Genomic DNA, 26451 nt, shown 5'->3' with positions numbered 1-26451 from the left:
CTGAGGATCTTTAGGCTGATCTCACTGTGGTTCAGTAACACATCTGTTCTAGATGTCAATACACTTATAGAGGTAAGACATACATGGGTCTGTAATCAGGGGAGATAAACATGACCTGAGGATCTTTAGGCTGATCTCACTGTGGTTCAGTAACACATCTGTTCTAGATGTCAATACACTTATAGAGGTAAGACATACATGGGTCTGTAATTAGGGGAGATAAACATGACCTGAGGATCTTTAGGCTGATCTCACTGTGGTTCAGTAACACATCTGTTCTAGATGTCAATACACTTATAGAGGTAAGACATACATGGGTCTGTAATTAGGGGAGATAAACATGACCTGAGGATCTTTAGGCTGATCTCACTGTGGTTCAGTAACACATCTGTTCTAGATGTCAATACACTTATAGAGGTAAGACATACATGGGTCTGTAATTAGGGGAGATAAACATGACCTGAGGATCTTTAGGCTGATCTCACTGTGGTTCAGTAACACATCTGTTCTAGATGTCAATACACTTATAGAGGTAAGACATACATGGGTCTGTAATTAGGGGAGATAAACATGACCTGAGGATCTTTAGGCTGATCTCACTGTGGTTCAGTAACACATCTGTTCTAGATGTCAATACACTTATAGAGGTAAGACATACATGGGTCTGTAATTAGGGGAGATAAACATGACCTGAGGATCTTTAGGCTGATCTCACTGTGGTTCAGTAACACATCTGTTCTAGATGTCAATACACTTATAGAGGTAAGACATACATGGGTCTGTAATTAGGGGAGATAAACATGACCTGAGGATCTTTAGGCTGATCTCACTGTGGTTCAGTAACACATCTGTTCTAGATGTCAATACACTTATAGAAGTAAGACATACATGGGTCTGTAATCAGGGGAGATAAACATAACTGAGGATCTTCAGACTGATCTCACTGTGGTTCAGTAACACATCTGTTCTAGATGTCAATACACTTATAGAGGTAAGACATACATGGGTCTGTAATTAGGGGAGATAAACATGACCTGAGGATCTTTAGGCTGATCTCACTGTGGTTTAGTAACACATCTGTTCTAGATGTCAATACACTTATAGAGGTAAGACATACATGGGTCTGTAATTAGGGGAGATAAACATGACCTGAGGATCTTAAGGCTGATCTCACTGTGGTTCAGTAACACATCTGTACAAGATATCAACACACTTATAGAGGTAAGACATACATGGGTCTGTAATTAGGGGAGATAAACATAACTGAGGATCTTTAGGCTGATTTCACTGTGGTTTAGTAACACATCTGTTCTAGATGTCAGCACACTTATAGATGTAAGAGGGTATGTAATCAAGGGAGATAAACATGACCTGAGGATCTTTAGGCTGATCTCACTGTGGTTCAGTAACACATCTGTTCTAGATGTCAATACACTTATAGAGGTAAGACATACATGGGTCTGTAATTAGGGGAGATAAACATGACCTGAGGATCTTCAGACTGATGTCACTGTGGTTCAGTAACACATCTGTTCTAGATGTCAATACACTTATAGAGGTAAGACATACATGGGTCTGTAATTAGGGGAGATAAACATGACCTGAGGATCTTTAGGCTGATCTCACTGTGGTTCAGTAACACATCTGTTCTAGATGTCAATACACTTATAGAGGTAAGACATACATGGGTCTGTAATCAGGGGAGATAAACATGACCTGAGGATCTTTAGACTGATCTCACTGTGGTTCAGTAACACATCTGTTCTAGATGTCAATACACTTATAGAGGTAAGACATACATGGGTCTGTAATCAGGGGAGATAAACATGACCTGAGGATCTTTAGGCTGATCTCACTGTGGTTCAGTAACACATCTGTTCTAGATGTCAATACACTTATAGAGGTAAGACATACATGGGTCTGTAATTAGGGGAGATAAACATGACCTGAGGATCTTCAGACTGATCTCACTGTGGTTCAGTAACACATCTGTTCTAGATGTCAATACACTTATAGAGGTAAGACATACATGGGTCTGTAATCAGGGGAGATAAACATGACCTGAGGATCTTTAGGCTGATCTCACTGTGGTTCAGTAACACATCTGTTCTAGATGTCAATACACTTATAGAGGTAAGACATACATGGGTCTGTAATTAGGGGAGATAAACATGACCTGAGGATCTTTAGGCTGATCTCACTGTGGTTCAGTAACACATCTGTTCTAGATGTCAATACACTTATAGAGGTAAGACATACATGGGTCTGTAATTAGGGGAGATAAACATGACCTGAGGATCTTTAGGCTGATCTCACTGTGGTTCAGTAACACATCTGTTCTAGATGTCAATACACTTATAGAGGTAAGACATACATGGGTCTGTAATTAGGGGAGATAAACATGACCTGAGGATCTTAAGGCTGATCTCACTGTGGTTCAGTAACACATCTGTACAAGATATCAACACACTTATAGAGGTAAGACATACATGGGTCTGTAATTAGGGGAGATAAACATAACTGAGGATCTTTAGGCTGATTTCACTGTGGTTTAGTAACACATCTGTTCTAGATGTCAGCACACTTATAGATGTAAGAGGGTATGTAATCAAGGGAGATAAACATGACCTGAGGATTTTCAGACTGATTTCACTGTGGTTTACATCTGTTCTAGATGTCAGAACACTTATAGAGGTAAGGTATTGTGGGTCTGTAATCAGAGAGAATAAATGAAACCTGAGGTTCATTAGTCTGATATCAGGGGAATTAACAGAGACCTGAGAATCTTTAGGTTGATATCAGGGGGTATAACTATACCCTGGATCTTTAGTATCAGTGTGGTTCAGTTATACATCTGTACAGAATGTCAACACACTTATAAATGTATGAAACCTAAGGTCTGTTATCAGGGATGATAACTGTGATCTGAGCATATTTTCATTAGAAATGTCAAGGGGAGATAACTGTGATCTGAGGATCTTCTAACAAGGGGAGATAAAGATCTTGTGACTTATCTCAGTAGGTTGCTCAGTTTACTTGAAAGGGATATAACAGTGAATTCAGAACCAGTTAGTGATGTAGATACTATTTTTTTTGTACTCTATAACTTTTGGAAAAAAAACCATGATCTGTCATTGATGCATGTAAGGCATACCGAGTGTAACATTTGCATAAATCAAGTACTACTTTAATTGTAAAAAACATAATTGACACTTTATAAAACCATGCAAGTGACCAATTTAATTGCTTTTTTTTGCAGAAGAGTATTAAGACATTGAAATCTTACAAATTTATTCCACTGATGTATCAGTTAGCTGCAAGAATGGACACAAAAGCACAAAGTCAATCCTTCCAAGCTACATTAAATAATGTAAGTATATTATAACAAAAGATACCAGAGGGAGAGTCAAACTCATAGATAGAAAATAAACTGACAACACCATGGCTAAAAATAAAAAGACAAAACTGACAACGCCATGGCTAAAAATAAAAAGACAAAACTGACAACGCCATGGCTAAAAATAAAAAGACAAAACTGACAACACCATGGCTAAAAATAAAAAGACAAAACTGACAACACCATGGCTAAAAATAAAAAGACAAAACTGACAACGCCATGGCTAAAAATAAAAAGACAAAACTGACAACGCCATGGCTAAAAATAAAAAGACAAAACTGACAACACCATGGCTAAAAATAAAAAGACAAAACTGACAACGCCATGGCTAAAAATAAAAAAGACAAACAGACAAATAATAGTACAGAAGACACAACATAGAAAACTAAAGACTAAGCAACACAAACCCCACCAAAAACTGGGGGTGATCTCAGGTGCTCCGGAAGGGTAAGCAGATCCTGCTCCACATGTCGCACCTGTCATGTTGTTGAAGTTTGTCACTCAATATAGAACCAGGGCCGTAAATTGCCTGTCATGTAAGGTAACCATTTTATGCAGGGAATATTTTTTCTGGCATTTTCCCTCTATGCAATGTACCTACCCAGAACCCACCACTTGTTAGATGTTTGGTACATTTAAAAAAATAAGCGCCTGGAATATATTGAATACAGTTATTATTCAGGGTTAGATTAGGTGTGCCTGTAAAGTAATATTTTTTTACGTTTTATCCTGCTTTGTGACTCTTCACAAGTTTTTTTACTTAGTTTTAGGGAAGCAATTTGCAAACCTAAAATGAAAGGTCCCACCCCTGAAGTTAAGATTTTTTTTTATGGTTTATCCTGCTTTTTTTGCTGTCCCAATCGAGCTATTTTAACTCGTTTCACAGACACAATATACAAACCTTGAACTGAAAATGCACATGTAATAACTCATAATTTTATTCATCAAATACAAATTATTATAACGTAACACTGTTTATACTGAAAGTTTTATTTCATTAAGCTTTGTCAAATACTTAGGCGATTTTTCTGTGACTGGACGAAACCCCTTCTCTTTTGCACTTCTATACATTCAATATTGACAACATTGTCACTTCTGTGTATAGCCAGACCACACAATCTGCTTTCCGTCATTGTTGACCCGTTCTATGTTTAAAGGCGCCATAGCACAGAAAAGGATCTCTCACAACTGCAGGACCCAACTGGCAAGGCTAACAGAAGCAGTAGAATTTGTTTTATATTTCGATAGAACTGTGTGTGTTTGATTGCTTGCTCTATTGTTCATTTTGACCCAATCTACCATCTGTGAACTTCCTGTGGCATGTCATCAGGGTATGGGATATCATTTATACTCATACGCAATAGAGCCTATAATGTCTTTCGAATCAGGACCAGTTTCAACCTCGCATTTTGCTCCTCAGTCTGATATGGCGAGACAGCAGGATTTTATATATGCCCGAGAATGAGCCACAGGAAAATACCGTGCTACAAGTTGACAGGAAAATTATATGTATTCAAACGAATTAGGTACCGTTCAGCGGTATTTACTAGATCTAAATATTGAACACACCATGCTATTATCATATACACCTTGTTGGTTAAATTATCAAATCAAAATAATGCATGATTTTAACATTTTTCTTTAATTTTCTTTTTTTTTTTTCTTTCCTTTTTTTTGCCAGCCCACAATAGGAGGAAACTGCCTAGATACCTCCATGTAATTAACAGCCCTAGTAGAACATAAAACAATTGTTATGTTGAACTATAGATGTCTTTCTTGTTTGTTTTGTTGCTTTGTTATTCTCGTTGATATATAGATCTAAACTTCTTTTTGTAAGAACAGACTGTCTCAATTTTTGTTACACCTGGAACTCCAAGAGACTGATTTTAATTTGTTGGAATAGCATAAACCATTTCTATTAAGCTTCATATTTCAGAAGGTAAAACCATTGATACTTCATGTCTTGTATAAAAATGCTTCATTTCCTGATATTTCCATCGGTATTTATCTGTTGTCCTTGATTTTTCACAAGGCCTTAGATAACATTTTTTGTTTCTAGAACAATGGCTTTTAAAATTAAATGATATATATCTATTTTCATTTGTTATTTTTAAATTTAAGGTATAGATGGGTTATCTAAATTATAATCCATAGAATTTTTTAATAATTTGCCGAAATGTAGTATATATCATGCTTTAAAAAAAAAAAAAAAAAAATAATGGGTCACAGGGCTTGTTTTCATGCTACAGGTTTGTTCAAAATTAACAGATTTTCTAAATTGAAATGAAAATTCTTACACATGAATTACCTACTACTCTCAAAATTTGCACATTCTATCAAACATCTAGATCAATGTTTTCTGGTATTTCAAAATCCAAGATGGAGGATGACACCCTATCTACCTTAAACCAAGAAAAGCTTGCATTGCTTATTCAATTTGAATTTTCCAAGTTGTATAGTCATTTTAAAATAGATTAACTCACATCCATTTTTTTATGGAAATATTCTTTATAAAGCACAAAGGTGTCAGTATTCACCTCAGAAACTTACAAAACCTTTGAATAGACTTATTAAGAAGGGATATAATTACGATACTGTTGTCAAGTCATTAAAGATTGCATATTTTGGCGTTAATATTGAGTCACTGATAAGGTCTTTGCATCGGAACTAAACACATTTATTCTAAAAACAGATGTTGGCATGACACGGGTTATGTTCTTCTCATATATGTTATGATGGTATGATACTAAACCCCTAACGGGAAGGATTGTGCCTGATGTTCATATGATGAAATCATAATCTTTCAGTCAGTTTAATTGAAGTCTGGAGCTGGCATGTCAGTTAACTGCTAGTAGTCTGTTGTTATTTATGTATTATTGTCATTTTGTTTATTTTCTTTGGTTACATCTTCTGACATCAGACTCGGACTTCTCTTGAACTGAATTTTAATGTGCGTATTGTTATGCGTTTACTTTTCTACATTGGTTAGAGGTATAGGGGGAGGGTTGAGATCTCACAAACATGTTTAACCCCGCCGCATTTTTGCACCTGTCCCTAGTCAGGAGCCTCTGGCCTTTGTTAGTCTTGTATTATTTTAATTTTAGTTTCTTGTGTACAATTTGGAGTTTAGTATGGCGTTCAGTATCACTGGACTAGTATATATTTGTTTAGGGGCCAGCTGAAGGACGCCTCCGGGTGCGGGAATTTCTCGCTACATTGAAGACCTGTTGGTGACTCTCTGCTGTTGTTTTTTATTTGGTTGGGTTGTTGTCTCTTTGACACATTCCCCATTTCCATTCTCAATTTTAACTCAGCTCAGACATTCTGTTATTATAAATGATGGTTAGTTTAGCTATATAACACCCACACCAAACATTATTATGTGTACTGGCTCTGGTAAAATGATAGAGAAAGCTGCCATAGGTCATCTACACTATACATTACCATGTGTATTTGGTCTTGCTCATGATAAAATGTTTGTTATTCTAGATGATAGAAAGAGCTGCTAAAGATCACCCTCACCACACATTACTATGTGTTCTAGCTCTAGCTCATGCCAAGAAAGATACAGAGATTATGAATCCAACAACAGCTAGTACTTCTAACAGAAGATCTAAATTGTCTAAGTCAACATCAGATACAAGTAAAGATGAGGTAAAGCCATTATGTATTTTATAACTGAAAATAATATTGTCACCAGCCGAGCCAGGCTGATCTCCCAATCTGAGAACTTAGTTCACATCTTTTATTTTCTGGGGGGTTAATTGAATTATATTTTTTTTATTAGTGCTATGTTGGTCCTTAGTTGATTATTTTTTTTGTGTAAATACTTATGAATTTGAGCACCTTGGTAACTTCATATTTTTTTCAATTTTCATTTCAGCCAAGTTTATAATTGATAATAATTAATTGTTATTGTATATATATACACACATAAATTGAAAGGGGGGCCTAGATAAAATGTAAGTGTACTTGTATTGTTTAAATCTGTATTCTCATTGTTTGACCTCATGATGTAATTAATGAATCCAACGAATAAACTATAAATCAAAATCACTAAAGAAATTATGTTTTATTTGGCTGTAAATTTGTCATGGCATTTATTGCAAGAAAGAAACACAATCAACTTGTCAATCAAAACTTGATGACGATTGAATTACTGAAGGGCGATCCAGCAGTAACAAAGTTATATCAGGAGCCACTGGGTAGTCCATAGCAGCTTAAAGTAAATTCCGCCTGTCCATTCACAATACAAAAAAGCTCCAAACTCAGTCTGTTATATATGTCATGACGCTGGTTCTATAATCATTCTTCCAAAACTGAAACGATAAATGAAAAGCAGCAGAAAATATTCATAATGGGGAAAAGGGAGGGCGGGTAAATTCTATAGCTTTGGTCAAGCTCCGTGTAAGGTTTGAATTCAAATGACCAAACCACACGAGGTAAATTGCACGGACTAACATTTCGCGGGCTAAACTAATTAGCATATTAAAGTGACCAGTATAAAATGAATCGAACACACCGTCAATTTAAATCAATAATAGGCATACCAAGTTATATAATTACAATAACTGAATTTAATTATTATTGAATTAAATTCTATTAACATGAAAATTCACAAATTGGTTTTATTTCTTTCATAGACTATCACTAGTAGAAAATCACTCACTCATTTTAAATATCTAAGTTTGTATGTACTTTTTGTAGGGTAGAATTGAAGCAGCCAAACTGATGCTACTAAGATTGAAGGACAAGAATTCTCCTGTTGTTAAGATAGTAGAGGATTTAGAGAAATTATGTTTAGCTTATATACAGCTGGCTAATGTAAATGTAGAACGGTATAAAAAGGAAACCAGTAAGTTCCAGTAGAGAAACTTTACCACATATTTGTAATCTGAATTCTGAGATATGTTAAAAATCACGCACTTTTCTGTCCAAGTTATCAATCAATGCAATGTAAATTTGTTTTGATCCTCACTAATATGCATGACGTATTTGTAGCTTACAATCAATTATTCCCTAACCCTTTGACCTTTCTTTAAAAAAGTCAATATTTCTTGACAATTATTAATTTTAAAAAGATAAAGGTTGTCAGGACATTATACAGTGAAACCTGTCCAAACCGAACACCCACGGGACTTTGCGTTTTGTTCGGTTTTCACAGGTGTTCGGATTGTAGAGGTAAACCGAAGTAGACACCCAAATAATTTTGGCCCTTACTGACAAGGGATAAAAGGTGACACAACAGATCACAGTTTATTTTCGTGGTGATTATGATGTTAATGTAAAAATATAAGTAGATGAAGATGGACCTATATGCATTGCTACATATTTTTATGCCCCACCTACGATAGTAGAGGGGCATTATGTTTTCTGGTCTGTGCGTCCGTCCGTCTGTCCGTTCGTTCGTCCGTCCGTCCGTCTGTCGTACCGTTCGTTCGTCCGTCCGTCTGTCCCGCTTCAGGTTAAAGTTTTTGGTCAAGGTAGTTTTTGATGAAGTGTAAGTCCAATCGACTTCAAACTTAGTACACATGTCCCCTATGATATGATCTTTCTAATTTTAATGCCAAATTAGAGTTTTTACCCCAATTTCACGGTCCACTGAACATGGAAAATGATAGTGCGAGTGGGGCATTCGTGTACTGAGGACACATTCTTGTTTTTTTATAAATCAAATGCCACTCCGTCAAACACGCCCGTCGTTGTGAAACTATAAATCATTCAATGATGTCCGAATTGGAGCGATTTTGCTTAATTTACTGACCAATTCAGATTCCAAGTCTCTGTCAAATGACAATTCCGAAGTTGAATTGAGGTCGTCATTTTCAATTATCTGTACACACGAGATCTAACTAAACTGGCCCCTGCTGATTGATACTTTGCCACAAGATAAGAGTGAAACAGCAGCAGGGGTCCAGTTTATTCTCGGACTTTATCGTTGCTAAATAGCTAACAAAATCTACAGGAGCATCTGAATTATATATATAGGGCCTCTAAAGGGAATCCGACATCCCATAAATATTATTCGAAAGCCATTGACCTTGTTGTGTTGCATGAATTCTCAATCCAGTAAAAGGCTTTAAAACTATTTTTATGCCCCACCTACGATAGTAGAGGGGCATTATGTTTTCTGGTCTGTGCGTCCGTTCGTCCGTCCGTCCGTCTGTCCGTTCGTCCGTCTGTCCCGCTCCAGGTTAAAGTTTTTGGTCAAGGTAGTTTTTGATGAAGTTGAAGTCCAATCGACTTCAAACTTAGTACACATGTTCCCTATGATATGATCTTTCTAATTTTAATGCCAAATTAGAGTTTTTACCCCAATTTCACGGTCCATTGAACATGGAAAATGATAGTGCGAGTGGGGCATTCGTGTACTAAGGACACATTCTTGTTTAATTAAATAGTTTAACTACAGAATGGCAGTTACGATTTTTTGGCCGTAATTATTTGAGTAATGTGCATTTGATTGATCCCAGGGAAAGTTCCTTTCTTGCCCTTTTCGGCGATCAGGACAGCTGACCAGTTAAACGTTTCTTCACCATTCAACCACTGAAGGCATGGACACAAACATGCTTATTAGTTTGAAATAACAACTCACCAGTTGATTTAACCTCAAATACCCTCGGGGTCATCCTGTGTTTGTTTAAGTAAATCATGCAGGTAATTAAAAATACTCTTTTGTTTTGATTGCTATCGACCGATTTTGACAGGTAGTTTTTAAATGCAAATTTACTAACAAGCCTTCAAAAAGCATTCGGAATTTTGGTGTTGGCAGGGTTTGGTTTTTTCAGGATAAATTAACGTAAATTGATAGGGAAATTGTGTGGGACTTTGAAAATTGTTTGGTTTAAACTGATATTTGGTTTTACCCAGGTTTCACTGTATATGCATCTATTTTATAAATACCACTGATAAAAGAAAAAAAAGATGTGGAATGATTGTACATGAGATAACTGTCTACCAGAGACCACATAATGTAGATGACGCTCAGCTGAGCATTTATTGTGTAAAGTCAAATATGGTGAATACTTGGTAAACTTTGTTGGCTAGTGTTCGCCTGTAATATATTTTGAAAAGATCTATTGTATTCAGTTGTATTTGATTTTTACCATATAGGACCAATCCAGTTACAATCTGTACAGAATAATTTGTTGATAACTAGGATTAAAGACCTCCACAATGTAGCTGTACCAACAGTTGATATCAAGGTATGTATAACTTAGAATGCTAAAACAGTCACAACATTGAATGTTGGAATATAAGAATGATGTTATGATAAGGTTCCCTGAACCTATTGTAGGCTGAGAAGAGATTTTAAATGCGTTTGTCTATATTGCACTAATAAATATTCAAACAGCCGTAATATGTGTGGTAAAGAGATTAGAGATAAAAAAAAACAAATCAGAGTATAGTCATGAAAGAGTCTATCGTTTTTCTTTATTAAATCATAGTGTAAGTATTCTTTTTTTAGGTTGATCCTAAAGGTAGCTACAACAACCTTATATGTGTGAAGGGATTTAATCCAACATTCAAGTTGGCAGGTGGTGTAAACCTTCCAAAAATAATCAGTTGTATAGGGACTGATGGTAAAACCAGGAGACAGCTTGTTAAGGTATGTTCAAATTAAATTTTTGTATCAAATATGATTTCATATGATTGGCATTTATTCAATGTGACAGTTTTTAGCACGAATATTTTTATGTCCCACCTACGATAGTAGAGGGGCATTATGTTTTCTGGTCAGTGCGTCCGTCCGTCTGTTCTTCCATCTGTTTGTCCGTCCCTTTCGTCTGTTTGTTCATTCGTCTGTCCCACTTCAGGTTAAAGTTTTTGGTTGAGGTAGTTTTTGATGAAGTTGAACTCCAATCAACCTGAAACTTAGTATACATGTTCCTTATGAAATAATCTGTCTAATTTAAATGCCAAATTAGAGTTCTGATCCCAATTTCACGGTCCACTGAACATAGGAAATGATAGTGCGAGTGGGGCATCCTTGTACTGGGGACACATTCTTGTTTCTATCTCTGTTGGATACTTGGCTGGGTCTATAGAAGTTAGAAATGTGATTTTGTAGTAATATAAAATAAGAAAAGGTAATGCTTGTATATCATGGCAGTCTGTTTTATTGGTGGAGGATTCTAGGGTACCAAGGTACTAAAGTAGGTACCTTGTGTAACTGTTTTCCATCAAGTGAAATACATGCAATATACTTACTTTAAACATAGAATAAAAAACAAAAATTTTGATGTAGTACATGAACTGGTTTTTTTTTCTGTATAGGGACGAGATGACCTACGACAGGATGCAGTGATGCAGCAAGTCTTTGGTATGGTCAACAATCTTCTACAGAAAAACTCAGAAACCAGAAAACGCCAGCTTCATGTTAGACAGTATAAGGTTTGTTATGGCATAAATTTTACCAAAGATTATTTATAGATCTGTTAGATCAATCAAAAATAAGGTATAACAATTTCTTTAAATACTGGAAAATTGATATATGTATATGAAAGGAACCATGCACTTGACAAAAATAATTTGAAAAATTTTGATTATAATCCTTTCCATTTGTGAAAGGTTGAGAAGCGGTGAGAAAATCTGAAATATGGACAGGGTTGATCTAAAAAAAACATATATATAATCATTACCAAAGAGGAAAGACAAAAGCTAAAGTTCACTAAACAAAATTGTTAAATTTGATGATGTGTCAACTTTGCATAATTATGGTTTTAAAACTCCTTTATATTTCTGGTTTTATATAGGTTGTACCTTTATCTCAAATGAGTGGCTTATTAGAATGGTGTGAAGGGACTATGCCTATCGGAGAATACTTGGTGGCTAGCAGTCCAGGAGATGAGAAACCAGGGGCCCACTATAGATACAGACCAGATGATTATCCAGCTATTGACTGTAGAAGACACATGGGTGTAAGTTTTTTGTTGTTTAAATATTGTAAGTGTGAAGGGCAGATTTATATTGAATACAACATCATTTAAAGTGTCAAATAAATGTGATTTTCACCTTACAACAGGTAATCAATTAATGTTTTGTAGCATCTTCTTTGTATAAATTTTCATTTTTAAAGATAAAACAACTTATAAACTCAATGAAAAACTTTAAATTTTGTTTGGTACTAATTTTTTAGCTTAAATTGAACCCATAACTGCTGCTTTTATAGGTCACTTTGTATCTTTTTGCAAAATTGAAAACATGTCTATCTTAAGGGCAGATCCTGGGTTTCGGGGAAAGAAGGCTTAATGTTAATGGAAAATGGAAATTCTGATTATGTTATGTACAAAAATAAGAAAATGTGGTATCATTGTCATGTGTATACACTTTGTTTGATATGAATGATATATTTTAGGGTGTACACGCCAGTCCTGATGCAGTTAAGAAGTTTAAAGTATTCATGGCTGTTTGTAAAAGGTTTCTACCAGTTTTCAGACATTTTTTCATGGAGAAGTTCAGAGACCCTGCTGTATGGTTTGAAGCTAGACTTGCTTATACTAAAAGTGTAGCTACCAACTCTATAGGTTTGTATTGTGAGAATTTATTGTATTAAATTGGTTTTCTTTCATAATCAAAATCCTTTATTTTAATCTAATATGTAAGTCATAATACCCTGTTTATTGGATGCAGACTTGCACCACTTTCTATCTTAAAACACAAAACATGTTAATGTTCTGATATTAATAAATATCCACTGTTTTGTGTGAAGAAACATTTCCTTACAGGAAATGAATAATATTTACCAATTGTTTTATTCCAGTTGGTTATATTCTTGGACTTGGAGATCGTCATGTACAAAACATATTAATAGACTGTAATACAGCAGAACTTGTCCATATTGATCTGGGTGAGTAAAGAGTAATTTAGATAAGTATTATGGATTATTTCCCATGTACAAAATATACTCATAGATTGTAACACAACAGAACTAGAACTTATACTCACCCACATCATTAATGATCATTAATTATTGATCTGGGTGAGGATAGAGTAATTTAGATTAAGTATTATGGGTTATCTCCCATGTACAAAGTTTACAGGTGTTGTAAGTCTGCAAAAGTATGCAAATTTTGGAAAAATTGAAAATTGTTTTTGGAAGGAAATCAGGAGCTAAAATTTTACACTTAAAGCTTGATTTTTTATATTAATTAGAATTTATATTTATAACTTTAGAAAAACTGATATTTTCTATTATGGAACTTTAAAGCGACACTGAAAAAAATTGAGAACAATATTTTTAACAAGTGAATATTTAATTTCTGTGAATTTTATGCAGGTGTTGCCTTTGAACAAGGTAAGATTTTACCCACACCAGAAACAGTACCATTCAGATTAACCAGAGACATAGTGGATGGCATGGGTGTGTCTGGAGTTGAAGGAGTCTTCAGAAGGTACTGATTGTCATTTGATTTGTTTACATGATATAAGTGTACATGGTTGAAATCAAATTTTAAATTCATCACCAGATTCTCTAAAAACAAGACAAAAATACAGACTCTTCAAGTTATAATTTTCCATTACTGTTCATAGTGACCTCTTTATAATGAAATGCTGATTTTGATAAAACAAGTGTTGGAAAGAAAAATTGGAAATTGAATTACACAATAAATAAAGCTTGTTATTTAAAATCAGATTCAATACATCTCCATTGTTAGATATACATATTTATATATTGAAAGTCCCATTGTTTTTCTACCAGTAATGTTGAAGTTTATCTTGTATCCTGAAAATTCTATAGTTTAATATCCTACAAGCAGACTTGGGGTCAATTACATTGGAATGTAATTAATTAAATTACACATTACATTGCAAAAATGGTCAATTACACTAATTACACATTACACAGTTTTTGAAATGTAATTAATTAAATTACAATTACTTTACTAAAGTAATTAATTAAATTACACATTACATTTCATCACGATTTTTTTTAACAATATTTTACATGTTTATATAATGCATGTCTAAAATATTCATGTAAGCATATGTAGTTGAATAGTTGCATTTGATAATCATTTAATATAGTTATTTTAATGTTTTGTCAATTAGTCTGAATCTTCTGGTCTGAAAACAGCAATTGTAAATAGTCTTTCTACAGGAGCTAATGTTGTGCAAGATATTGCTCGATCAGGACATGGAAGTTTAATGATTAGAAGATCATTATATTGATAGGAGAGGGAATTTGTTCCCATTAACTTGCCAATACATCAAGGGGTATTTTGACATCTCAGAAATGAACTCCTTTGAATTAAACATAATATGAATAAAGAAATTATAAATGAATTTAAAATATGTTTTTATTTTACTTTAAAAATAGTAAAAAGTGTGCTTGTCACAATATTGAAAATAATTTTTAGTACAAACAATGTATATAATGTCTTAATATTAGCAATATTTTGCTAATTAGATCAAATATCAGTAATAGTGGCATTGCCCCTGGACATTTTAATCTGGTTAATTGCGGTTTGTTTTTACAGCTGTTAATTTTTAATTCTATAATCCTTTTGTGTATACGAATTTGACAAAATGATTGTATGCAGTGATTTTAAATTCTAAATGAACTGTTTCAGAAAGATGTTTCACAGTGACACATTTTATTGTTTTTGTTTAACAAGGTGTTTACTACTTATCAATCTATCTAGTTAAAGATCTTTCTTAAAAACTGAACAACCCTTATATATGATTATCACATTTTTTAAATTATAAGACTATTCAAAAAAAAAATCTGTAGGTCAAATAAATGATATAAAAACATCAGAACAAATACAGACTTCATATATTAAAAAAGAATTGATATTAGTATTTGAAAAATATATATAATTTTACAATTTATATTATTAAACACAAATCCTTAACTGTAACACCAAAATAAGTACATGTAATTCAAATGTAATTCAAAAGTAATTCAGCATTACATGCTTTTTTCAATGTAATTAATTAAATTACCATTACATGTAATTAAAAAAATGCTCAATTACACATTACATTCAATTACATGGAAAATTGTAATGCATTACACTTAATTACCATTACATTTTTAATTACCCCATCCCTGCCTACAAGGATGCTAGAAAACGTGATACTTCCAAGCACACCTTTCACACATAAAGGGTCATTATAAACTATTTCATCCTCTACAATTCATATGAATGATAACTAGTACTTCCATTAAAAAGCCATCATTTAGTTGTGGTTTGGTTGCGGTTATGTAAAGCCACAAGTTGAATAAAGAAGATATAACAAGCATATATTATATCCTAGATGTTGTGAGAAGACAATGGACGTCATGCATAACAATCAGGAAGCTTTATTAACTATCCTGGAGGTATTACTGTATGATCCATTGTACGCATGGTGTATGTCCCCTGCTAAAGCCTACGCTCTCCAACATCGTAGAGATAGGAATGATCCTGATGCTTCAGAACTAAACACAACCAAAGATGTCCTAGAATTTGCTGAATCTAATGAACCAGGTCAGTTCTGATTTCATTATTAGCTTTAGTTTTCTTTGCCCAAATTGTTAACTGTTTATTTATTTGTCCATTGTTATAGAGGAACACAATTGATTCAGAATTTCTTCACAACTGTGAAGACCAATATTTATAGACTAGCTAATCCAAGGATTCAAATAGAAAATAATATTCAATGAATGACTGGACAACATTAATTCATGAATGTTTATAGCACATGAGTTAATTATCAGTGTTGTTCAGTCACCAGTTGAATGTTTTCCGATATTTAAATTGTTTGATTTGTTATTCTTTTTATTGCATTGGTAAAAAAAATAGATATGAAATTTTAAGAAAAAAGATATCTTTTTTCTACGCATTCACAATTTGTTTTGACCTGCCGTCATCTCTTGGTAATGCCTATTGTTGTGTGACATCAGAGAAGTGAAATTACCATGTTTATTTCAAATGTGAAATTATTGTTTTTTATTTCACTGGGGTATTCATTTCAATAGTGAACCAATGTAATAAAATAGTATAATTATACCCCTGCTTTTTATACCCCCGCTTTGGAAAAAGGGGGATATACTGTTTTACCTCTGTCTGTTCATCCATCCATCCATCCATCCATCAGTCCATCAGTCCGTCAGTCCGTCCCATGAATATTTTCATCGCATTTTTCTCAGGAACTACTTGACAAGGAATTCTGAAAAGCCTTGGAATATATTTTGGGTATGACAAAAAAGAGTGTCAAACATTAAATATTGAAAAAGTGTTGGACAAATTAACGAAACTTGTAGAAAGATGGGCAAAAAGAAAGTTAACACTACTTGGAAAAATATTAGTAGTAAAAGCTCTTCTGTTACCAAATATAACCTACATTGCTACTAACAGTATCATTACTAAAGAAAATCTACAAAATATAAATAAAATCTTATATAAATTCATTTGGAACGGAGGAAAAGATAAAATAAAAAGGTCAATAATAACAAAAAACTTTGCAGAAGGGAGGGTAAAAATTATTGATGTAGAATCCTATATAAAATCTATACATTTAAAATAGATTATAAAAATATTAGAATCAGAAAATGCGAATTGGTCTGTATTATCAAAACTATACCTTAATAAATTCGGAAAAAACCTTCTTATTTTCAAGATGAATGTAAATAACACAAAATTGCTAGATAAAAACATATGGAACAGTACATCCAACTTTCTATCAAGAGATGATGAAAACATGGATAAATGTAAATAATTGTAAAAACAATCATCATGATCAAATCGATAATTATTTAGATATCAGAAAACAAGTTATATTGGGAAATAGATTCATAAAATTTCAAGGAAAATGTTTGTTTTTTGATAACTGGATTGATAGTAACATACTATATATAAATTACATAATAGATAAAAGAGGAAATATATCAGAAGAAATGATTACTTCAAAATTAAGAAATAAAAGGAATTGGATTTCTGAATACTCAAAACTAAAAAAATCTTTACCAAAGCAATGGACAGACAAATTAAAATCAGAAGAATCATTCAAAACAAAAGTCCATATCAACCGAACAAAAACTAAACTAAGAGATTGTAACGATGTTCTAACTATTAATGCTAAAAACATATACAAATTAGTATTAAGTGTGTCAAAAACAGAAATACCAGTAGGATTTTTGAAATGGGAAAGAGTCTTAAGCAAAGGGAGACTAATAAATGAAACTCTATTAAATTTAATTTTGAATATTTTAAAGATAATAAAATAAAAATGTTTAGGTGGAAACTAATGCACTATATTTTGCCAAATGAGGTGCTGCTTTTTCAGTGGAAAATTTCACTAAACAATTTGTGTTCATATTGCAATGAAATAGATAATTATAATCATTTTTTCATTACATGTTCATATCTTAAAACATTCTGGAAATCAATGAAAGTTTTACATAAAAAAGTCTTCATAGGCGAACATGTAAAAAGTCTTCATACATTGGTTATAGGATACAAAACTCATGACGATGCATACTATTTGCTAAATCATCTTCTTAGCTTAATGTTCTTTTCAGTCTATAAAACACATTATGTTTCTAATAAAAAAACCAAAGCAGTAGACACATTAAGAATGTTTGAATATGAGGTAGAAAATACTGTAGAATTGTATAGTATGACCAATACAGAGATCAGCAGTTTATTAACAAAGGTGTTGAATATTTTGAAGAATAATAATGAAGTCATTTTATAGTTAACTTAAGCTACATGTACATGTATAGTGAAAAAAACCCAGATGCTATAGATCTAGATTATGTGTGATTGTATGTGATTTTTTTTCCTTTATTATAATTGTACTATGCAAGTAATTATCTGTAAGTGCTATGCCTATGGTATGAGTATGTGTGAAGTTATTGAAAGAAATTTGTGTGTAAAATGTACATGTGACACTGAACAAGTATGACTGTATGTGCAGAAGTTTGTTTGTACAATAATTATTACTATGAATGTTAATGTAGGTAATTCAGATATATTAGTATATGTAGGTGTGTGTGTGTCTTTGTCAATATATATAGGTACTTCAACACTTGTTCGCTAAATTTGTGTATATTGTTTACAAACTTTGGCAGGTAAAGGTCACCACACGGTACTTATCTGGTTCAAATCAATAAAAAATTTAATAAAGATTGAAAGTGCAACTATGAAAAATATATTTACACTTCAACTTACCTTTTCGCAATATTATTCCAAGCTTTCAAAACTACATCCAATTTTTCCAAATTCTCGAAACACTTCAAAAAATATTGTCCAAACACGAGAAACAGAAAAGTCGTGTGAGGTCACTTGACCGCAATTCGTTTCTGATTAGATAATAAAAGAACCCCAAAAGTCATTCCGGATGAATGATAAATTTCGGTAAAAAAATTATTGTATAGATATTTTATATGAATATATCTGAAAATACTTTTTGTGAAGTAGCAAAGACTGCTTTGTAACAACTATAATAATAGTTTAATGTGTTAATTAAACCAATGTAATTTATTAGTTAATTTAACTGAATATTGTCCCTGGATATTCAGTGGTAATTTTACAGGGAAACTTGATGAAATGCTGTACACCAAGTTTAATTGTTTTAACAGCAATATGTGCAATAAAGAATCAATTAGAGTGTTAAAAAAAAAAAAATTGGTTTCAGGGTTTATATAAGTCAGTTATACAGTGTGATGCGTTTTCAGATTCATCACTCGACAACTTCCTGTTTACCCAGTACTTGTAACATTTTACACATAATTGCCAAGTTGAAAATTTATGTCACATTTTTCTGAGGAACTACTTGACAAGGAACTCTGAAATTTAGTTTCAGGCTTTATATTAGTCAGTTATACCGTGTGATGCGTTTTCAGATTCATCACTCGCCAACTTCCTGTTTACCAAAATATATCGGCGGGGGTATCATCAGTGAGCAGTAGCTCGCAGTTTTACTTGTTTTGATTGGTTCATTTATATGGGACATCATTTTCTGTAAATATATTGAAAAAATCTTGTTATAGAGATATTTATTAATTGTTGTTACTATGAAGAGTTGACAACACAGCAACTACCAGGGGCCAAATATAAAAAAGAAGATGTGGTATGATTGCCAATGAGACAACTATCCACAAAAGACCAAAATGACACATACATTAACTATAGGTCACGGTACGGCCTTCAACCAAAGTTTACATTGTAATTATATATAATTAATATGTCAAAAATTGTATATATATCCTATAAGCTGTACTTGCTTTTGGAATAAAGTATTATCATACCATTTCTGTAAAACATTTTGAAATTGTTTTTAAAAAGCATAAAAACAAGAAAAGTACTTGAAAATTTTGTCAATTTCACTAAAATGTCTAATTATGTACATGGTAAAGTTTTATGAGAAAAAGGTGGACAAAAGAGGATCGATGTTACTTTCTTTGGAGTGTTTTCATCAACTTAAATCATTGTTATTACTGTATTTATGGACATTATGTTTTCTGGTCTGTGCGTCCATTTGTTTGTCCGTCTGTCACGCTACAAGTTTAAGGTTTTTGGTAAAGGTAGTTTTTGATGAAGTTGAAGTCAAATCAACTTGAAACTTAGTACACATGTTCCCTATAATATGAACTTTCTAATTTTAATGCCAAATTAGAGTTTTTACCCCAATTTAATTGTCAACTGAACATAGAAAATGATAATGTGAGTGGGGCATCCATGTACTATGGACACATTTTTGTTTATCTTGAATCAATAAATTTTACATTCATGGCGAAATATGGACCAACGGAGTAGGTTCAGTAAGACCCCTTTTTGGCCCCAAAATATATCAGTTTTACAAAATTGTTAATATTTAAACTTTTAGTTTTTTACTGGAAAGTAGAATGCTTCTGCTACATAAACATGGGCTGTTTTTGACAATACAATGCACATATGTCGTGTGCCAGCATCATAAAGTCATGCTAAATTACTGAAATCTTCACAATATTAGCATTTTAGTTAAATTTTAGAGGGTTTCCTTTTTAAATGAAACTGGCCGCATTTGTGTTCATTCTTAATATTGAAATGTAAGTTGTATTTGATGATAACACATAGCCTATATAATGGTTGAGGATGAATACAGATCAGCCACTTTCATTTTTGTCAAAAGTTACATTTTTTGGCATTTGATAGATTTTTATGCCCCACCTACGATAGTAGAGGGGCATTATGTTTTCTGGTCTGTGAATCCGTCCGTCCGTCCGTCCGTTCGTTCGTCCGTCCGTCTGTCCCGCTTCAGGTTAAAGTTTTTGGTCAAGGTAGTTTTTGATGAAGTTTAAGTCCAATCGACTTCAAACTTAGTACACATGTCCCCTATGATATGATCTTTCTAATTTTAATGCCAAATTAGAGTTTTTACCCCAATTTCACGGTCCACTGAACATGGAAAATGATAGTGCGAGTGGGGCATTCGTGTACTGAGGACACATTCTTGTTCATATTTAAGCTAGAATGGGAGCCTTATTAATGAGTAGTTTACAAGGAGATTTTTCAATACTAATGACACAACAGTAATATGTCAGACTGACACAGACTGATACAAACTTCTAGATTTGTTTGATAATCAAAATTAACCAGCCCAAAAGTAATATTTATTAGAAGTATAGTTTAATAATTTTGAAATAACATAATTATAGCATAAAGTCAATTAATAGTTTTATTAAATTCTGACATTAAATGGACAGGAGTCTCTAACTTATGATTTATAATTATAAGTTTGGGAGTGCATACAATTATATAATAGAAGTTTCATATTTATTGACGATATAATTTGAAATGTAATTGGGGTATTTCATTATTTGTTGATAAATTTGATATTATCATTTGTTATCGGATTTCAGATAAATATGAGTTATACAGAGGGATCATATTTTATAGAATATTTGGTGAATTGCACTATTATTATTTTTTGTTTAATCATGGGCCTATAGTTCTGACGTTGATGTATCTGTCTTGTAACCACCTACACCCTCAACACAAGTCTCACGTCTCTGTCAACACAGTAAATTGATCGAAGAGATCTGATTACGTAAGATTTACTCCCAACATTCACATGCCACACGATATGTCTTTTTTTACTCCCAACATTCAAATGCCACACGATCTGTTATTCTTTTAAAATTCTATTGGAAAGTCTCCAAAATATCCTTCTTTCATGTCAATAACGCAAACATAATTGTTTATACCAACGAAGTTTTAGATCTCTAAGGCGATTAAAAAAATATCAGATATTTATGGTTTAAATATCAGTTGTAGATTCTATATATTATTTTCTATCCAGTTTATGTTCTTGAATTAGTTAACTAGTTTCTTTGATATCTTGTTTGTTTCTTATGGATTCTCTTGAAATTCCAAATGGTCCTGGGCCCTTCATGTTCCTTCACTATTTAAAACAAATTTGAATCTCAGTCTTTGCAATACGATAAAAGGGTTATTGCCACTCTGGACCATATTCAAGCAATAACCCTATATTATTTTGTGAAATTGAGTATTGGAGCAATTTATGTAAATTTTCTCATTATGTCAATGGTTCATGTACATGTCTTGGAAAACCGAAAATAGTCAACAATTGATTGGTAGGCAGTAAAATAATTTTTTTAAAACTGGGCGATTGAGTGGTTGTTGTTTATTGCTAAATCCTGTGTTGAAAATAATGGATAAATGCATGTCTAAATTAAAAGGTACAATAATTATTTCTACCTTCTGAAACTGTCAAAATTGTAAGATTATTTCTTTTATTTTGACTCTAAACTTTTTTTGGGTACCTGAATATGACCCTAGATTTAAGCAGAAACTACATATGTGGTAACCTACTGTAAATTCACAAATTATTGCGAGCATTTTTTATTGTGATGTTGACCTTTTGGACTAAATGCAATTTTATTATTTGCGATATTGAGAAAAATCGTGTTTAATTCATACATAAAATCAAAATGTGAGTTTAAATTATTGAGATAATAACCCTGTCGCATTTTTTTCGCAATAATAAAAACATTGCAATAATTTCTGAATTTACAGTATAAGTATAGATATAAGAAGATGTGAGCACCACTTTGAAACACACTATTTTCATGTTCTCTAAGCAGTCCCTTATTTCTTTTTTTTCCTTCTTTGTGAATTAATGTATGGACAATAAGATTGTTGATGATTTATCTCATACAAAATATCTAGAACTTTCAACACTGTAATGATAGGTCTAGCTAAATAGTGTATATCCCTCTTATGTAGAAACTTGTGAAGATGACTTGCATGTTTATTTAATAGAATGTCCATGAGCTATTAAATAAAATTTGTTTATGTTGAATTTTTATTTTAAAAGAACCTTGATTTAAAAAGATTATGGATGTATTAAAGGAAGGATTCTGTAAAATTTTGTATTTGAATACCATGTTTTTCAAAAAACAGAATTTTGAAGAACCTTGATTTAAAAAGATTATGGATGTATTAAAGGAAGGATTCTGTAAAATTTTGTATTTGAATACCATGTTTTTCAAAAAACAGAATTTTGTTATAAAGTGATCATTTTCAAGTATTTTCTCAAGTATGTCTTAAAGGGACTGTGGCAAATATCATTTGGAGTCATTTAAATTTTACATTTCTTATCCCATGTTTACCTTTAAGCAGTAATACATTTCTCATGAATAGTATGAAACCAATATAGCTAATATATTTATTTACTTTAACACTGGAAATACATGAAATATTTGTCACAGGAGGTTATGCAAATACAAAAAACATGTAGCAATTAATGTAATTGTCCGTGTGAGTAGAACTTGATTTATTCCAAAAAAATGTTAGAGAAAAATGAGAATATTTTACTCTCTTATATAAATTATTTAACTAAAGGAGCATTAGCTGCGAGATTGAAAAATATTAAAATATGATTTTTTTTTTGGTTCAATCATAAATGAAAGTGAAATAGTGAAATAATTCTTTGTTTTTAGCAGCAAATTTAGTTCAATTTTATTACAGTGACTTGACTGTTAGTGTTGCTCTCCACCAATTGCAACTCATTCAAAATGTTGACCAAATTGCAATTTGTTTTATTAAACCAAGCTGTTCAACTGGTCAGAATATTGAACAAATTGTTCAGTCAAAATGTGAAAGTGCAAGGTGATAAAATAAAACATACTTACAATCCTATAAGACTTTAACTCCACTTTAATGATGTTGTGACAAAATTAGTTTATCAGTTTGTATGGTTATATTATAGTCATTTCCATGCTGAAGAGAAACTGTTTATTTTGAATTGCTATAAAATTGTCCAAACTAAGCTTTCATATAGTTTTTCTTTCTAAGATTATTCTATATTTATAAGAATCAGATATCATTTTAAATAAAACATCATATATTCAGTAAAATATGTGTGAAATAACAATATGCTATTGATAAGTTTTCAGGGGAGATAACCTAAAATATTATTCTTTTGAATAAAGACTTTTTGAAAGAAAAGTTATTATCTCCCCCATGGAAACTTCCTACAAACATATATTGCAATTTTACACATATTTTACTGAATATGAAATGTTTTAATTCACATAATGTCTGATTCTTATAAATATAGAATACTTTTAGAAAGAAAAACTATATGAAAGCTTAGTTTGGACAATTTAATAGCAATTCAAAATAAACAGTCCCCCTTCAGCATGGAAATGAATATAATATAACTATACAAACTGATAAACTAATTTTGTCACAACATCATTTAAGTGGAGTTAAAGTCTTATAAGATTGTAAGTATGTTTTATTTTATCACCTTGCACTTTCATGACTTGGCTGTGGTTTTCTACAGCAGTTGGTTCAAATTTCTGACGAGTTGAACAATTTGATTTTATAAAACAAATTGCAATTTGGTCAAAATTTTGAATGAGTTGCAATTGGTGGAGAGCAACACTAACAGTCAAGTCACTGTAAAATAAGCTCAGAAACATTTCTAATAAAATATTCACTTGCAATTGAATAGTTTGACCTCAATGAATCTGTATTCTTGTTACCTATAATTTAACCCATTAGCTAGAGATTGGTTAGTCATGTATTAGGCATGTTCAGCTATTAGTAGGAAAAGAAAGTCCACATTGAAAATTGAAAATGAAACTAAGGGTCGACCATTTTATTGACTGATTCGATCCACAAAATTTTATTCTTATACAGGTAAAAATAAACAAACCTAGAAAAGTAAAGTTGCATGAGGTTGCTATCTATTTATATTTGTGTTTATGTTTATATCAGGTTATTTGACCGTCTGTGGTCTCTGGGCAATGGTTAATTAGATGAGGTCTAGACTAAGATACACATGAATTATCTGATATATTAAATTGAGTCCATGCATTGTTAATTCTTTTATTTCACACTGGTTATAATTGTGATATATGTTTTAGTATCAAATTTGAGAATTTTAGTCCAATTGATGAACATGAATTTGATAGCTAAAGTATCTTTAGCATTTGACAGTAATATGGTAACCTTTTTGTTTTAATAAGAATTTCTCATGTTATTGTTTTGACCTGGTATGTTCTCAAACTCAAGTTATGAAATGACAAATCTAAGTTCATTTAAAGTATATATCCTCAGTTTTGTTTTCAGTTTAAATTAATGAATGAGTTTTCAAACATTGCCCTTACTTTTTTTTAGCTTAATCGTAAGGAATTTATTAATCAGCTATTATTTGCATTTATCAGATGTTATGATTAATACTTTGAAATGACATTCATGTAAACTAGAGACAGAACTCTTGATAAAGCACATGATGAATTAGTAACTCACCATTTTTGACTGGGACTTCTTAGCATTCTTGAAAAGAAGATAAATTGAAATTAGGGCTCACCAATATTCCTACCAAGAATCCGGTAGAGGTGCTTTTGCTTTTGTGTTATTTATTTATGATCTCATTAAAATACACACCAAATCTCTTTTTTATGCTTTCTATGTTATTAAATTAGATATTGGCCTACACAATGTATTAAAAAGCCCTTAAAATAAAGATTGAAAGTAAAATCGTAATTTATGTATTTTATTAAAGGATAAAGGCGATGATTTTGCACTCTTACCAATAAACCAAGTTTTACAGCAGGGGATTTTTTTTTAAAATAAAAAAAAATGAATAAAAAAAAATCAGTGCATGGATGAAGACAATATATATATATATATAAAATTTGAAAGAGGTAGCTAATAAATAGAATAATAAATTGCAAATTTATAGGTTGGATGAACTAAACATATTGAAATAAATTCATTTTTAGCTCACCTGGCCCGAAGGGCCAAGTGAGCTTTTCTCATCACTTGGCGTCCGTCGTCGTCCGTCGTCGTTAACTTTTACAAAAATCTTCTCCTCTGAAACTACTGGGCCAAATCAAACCAAACTTAGCCACAATCATCATTGGGGTATCTAGTTTAAAAAATGTGTGGCGTGACCCGGTCAACCAACCAAGATGGCCGCCACGGCTAAAAATAGAACATAGGGGTAAAATGCAGTTTTTGGCTTATAACTCAAAAACCAAAGCATTTAGAGCAAATCTGACATGGGGTAAAAATGTTTATCAGGTCAAGATCTATCTGCTCTAAAATTTTCAGATGAATCGGTCAATCGGTTGTTGGGTTGCTGCCCCTGAATTGGTAATTTTGAGGAAATTTTGCTGTTTTTGGTTATTATCTTGAATATTATTATAGATAGAGATAAACTGTAAACAGCAATAATGTTCAGCAAAGTAAGATCTACAAATAAGTCAACATGACCAAAATGGTCAGTTGACCCGTTTAGGAGTTATTGCCCTTTATAGTCAATTTTTAACCATTTTTCGTAAATTAAAGTAATCTTTTACAAAAATCTTCTCCTCTGAAACTACTTGGCCAAATTAATCCAAACTTGGCCACAATCATCTTTGGGGTATCTAGTTTAAAAAATGTGTGGCGTGACCTGGTCAACCAACTAAGATGGCTGCCACCGCTAAAAATAGAACATAGGGGTAAAATGCAGTTTTTGGCTTATAACTCAAAACCAAAGCATTTTGAGGAAATCTGACATGGGATAAAAATGTTTATCAGGTCAAGAACTATCTGCCCTGA

General features: G+C 32.3%; 1 protein-coding gene across 1 annotated transcript in view; it reads left to right on the top strand.

Annotated features, from left to right (window-relative positions):
- Window positions 1-26451, top strand: part of LOC139493391 (serine-protein kinase ATM-like) — a 98113-nt gene that overhangs the window by 62280 nt on the left and 9382 nt on the right. Inside the window, exons 47-57 of the mRNA XM_071281765.1 lie at window positions 3260-3370; window positions 6887-7051; window positions 8105-8252; window positions 10511-10602; window positions 10866-11006; window positions 11675-11791; window positions 12154-12318; window positions 12756-12924; window positions 13161-13247; window positions 13677-13791; window positions 15662-15873. Coding sequence (XP_071137866.1) covers window positions 3260-3370; window positions 6887-7051; window positions 8105-8252; window positions 10511-10602; window positions 10866-11006; window positions 11675-11791; window positions 12154-12318; window positions 12756-12924; window positions 13161-13247; window positions 13677-13791; window positions 15662-15873 — 1522 coding nt within the window. The remainder of the gene's footprint in view (window positions 1-3259; window positions 3371-6886; window positions 7052-8104; window positions 8253-10510; window positions 10603-10865; window positions 11007-11674; window positions 11792-12153; window positions 12319-12755; window positions 12925-13160; window positions 13248-13676; window positions 13792-15661; window positions 15874-26451) is intronic.

Source organism: Mytilus edulis, chromosome 10 (genome assembly GCF_963676685.1).
Source record: "Mytilus edulis chromosome 10, xbMytEdul2.2, whole genome shotgun sequence".
In the NCBI taxonomy this organism is placed as follows: Eukaryota; Metazoa; Mollusca; class Bivalvia; order Mytilida; family Mytilidae; genus Mytilus; species Mytilus edulis.
Note: the sequence above shows the minus strand (reverse complement) of the source record. Positions and strands in the feature narration are given on the sequence as shown.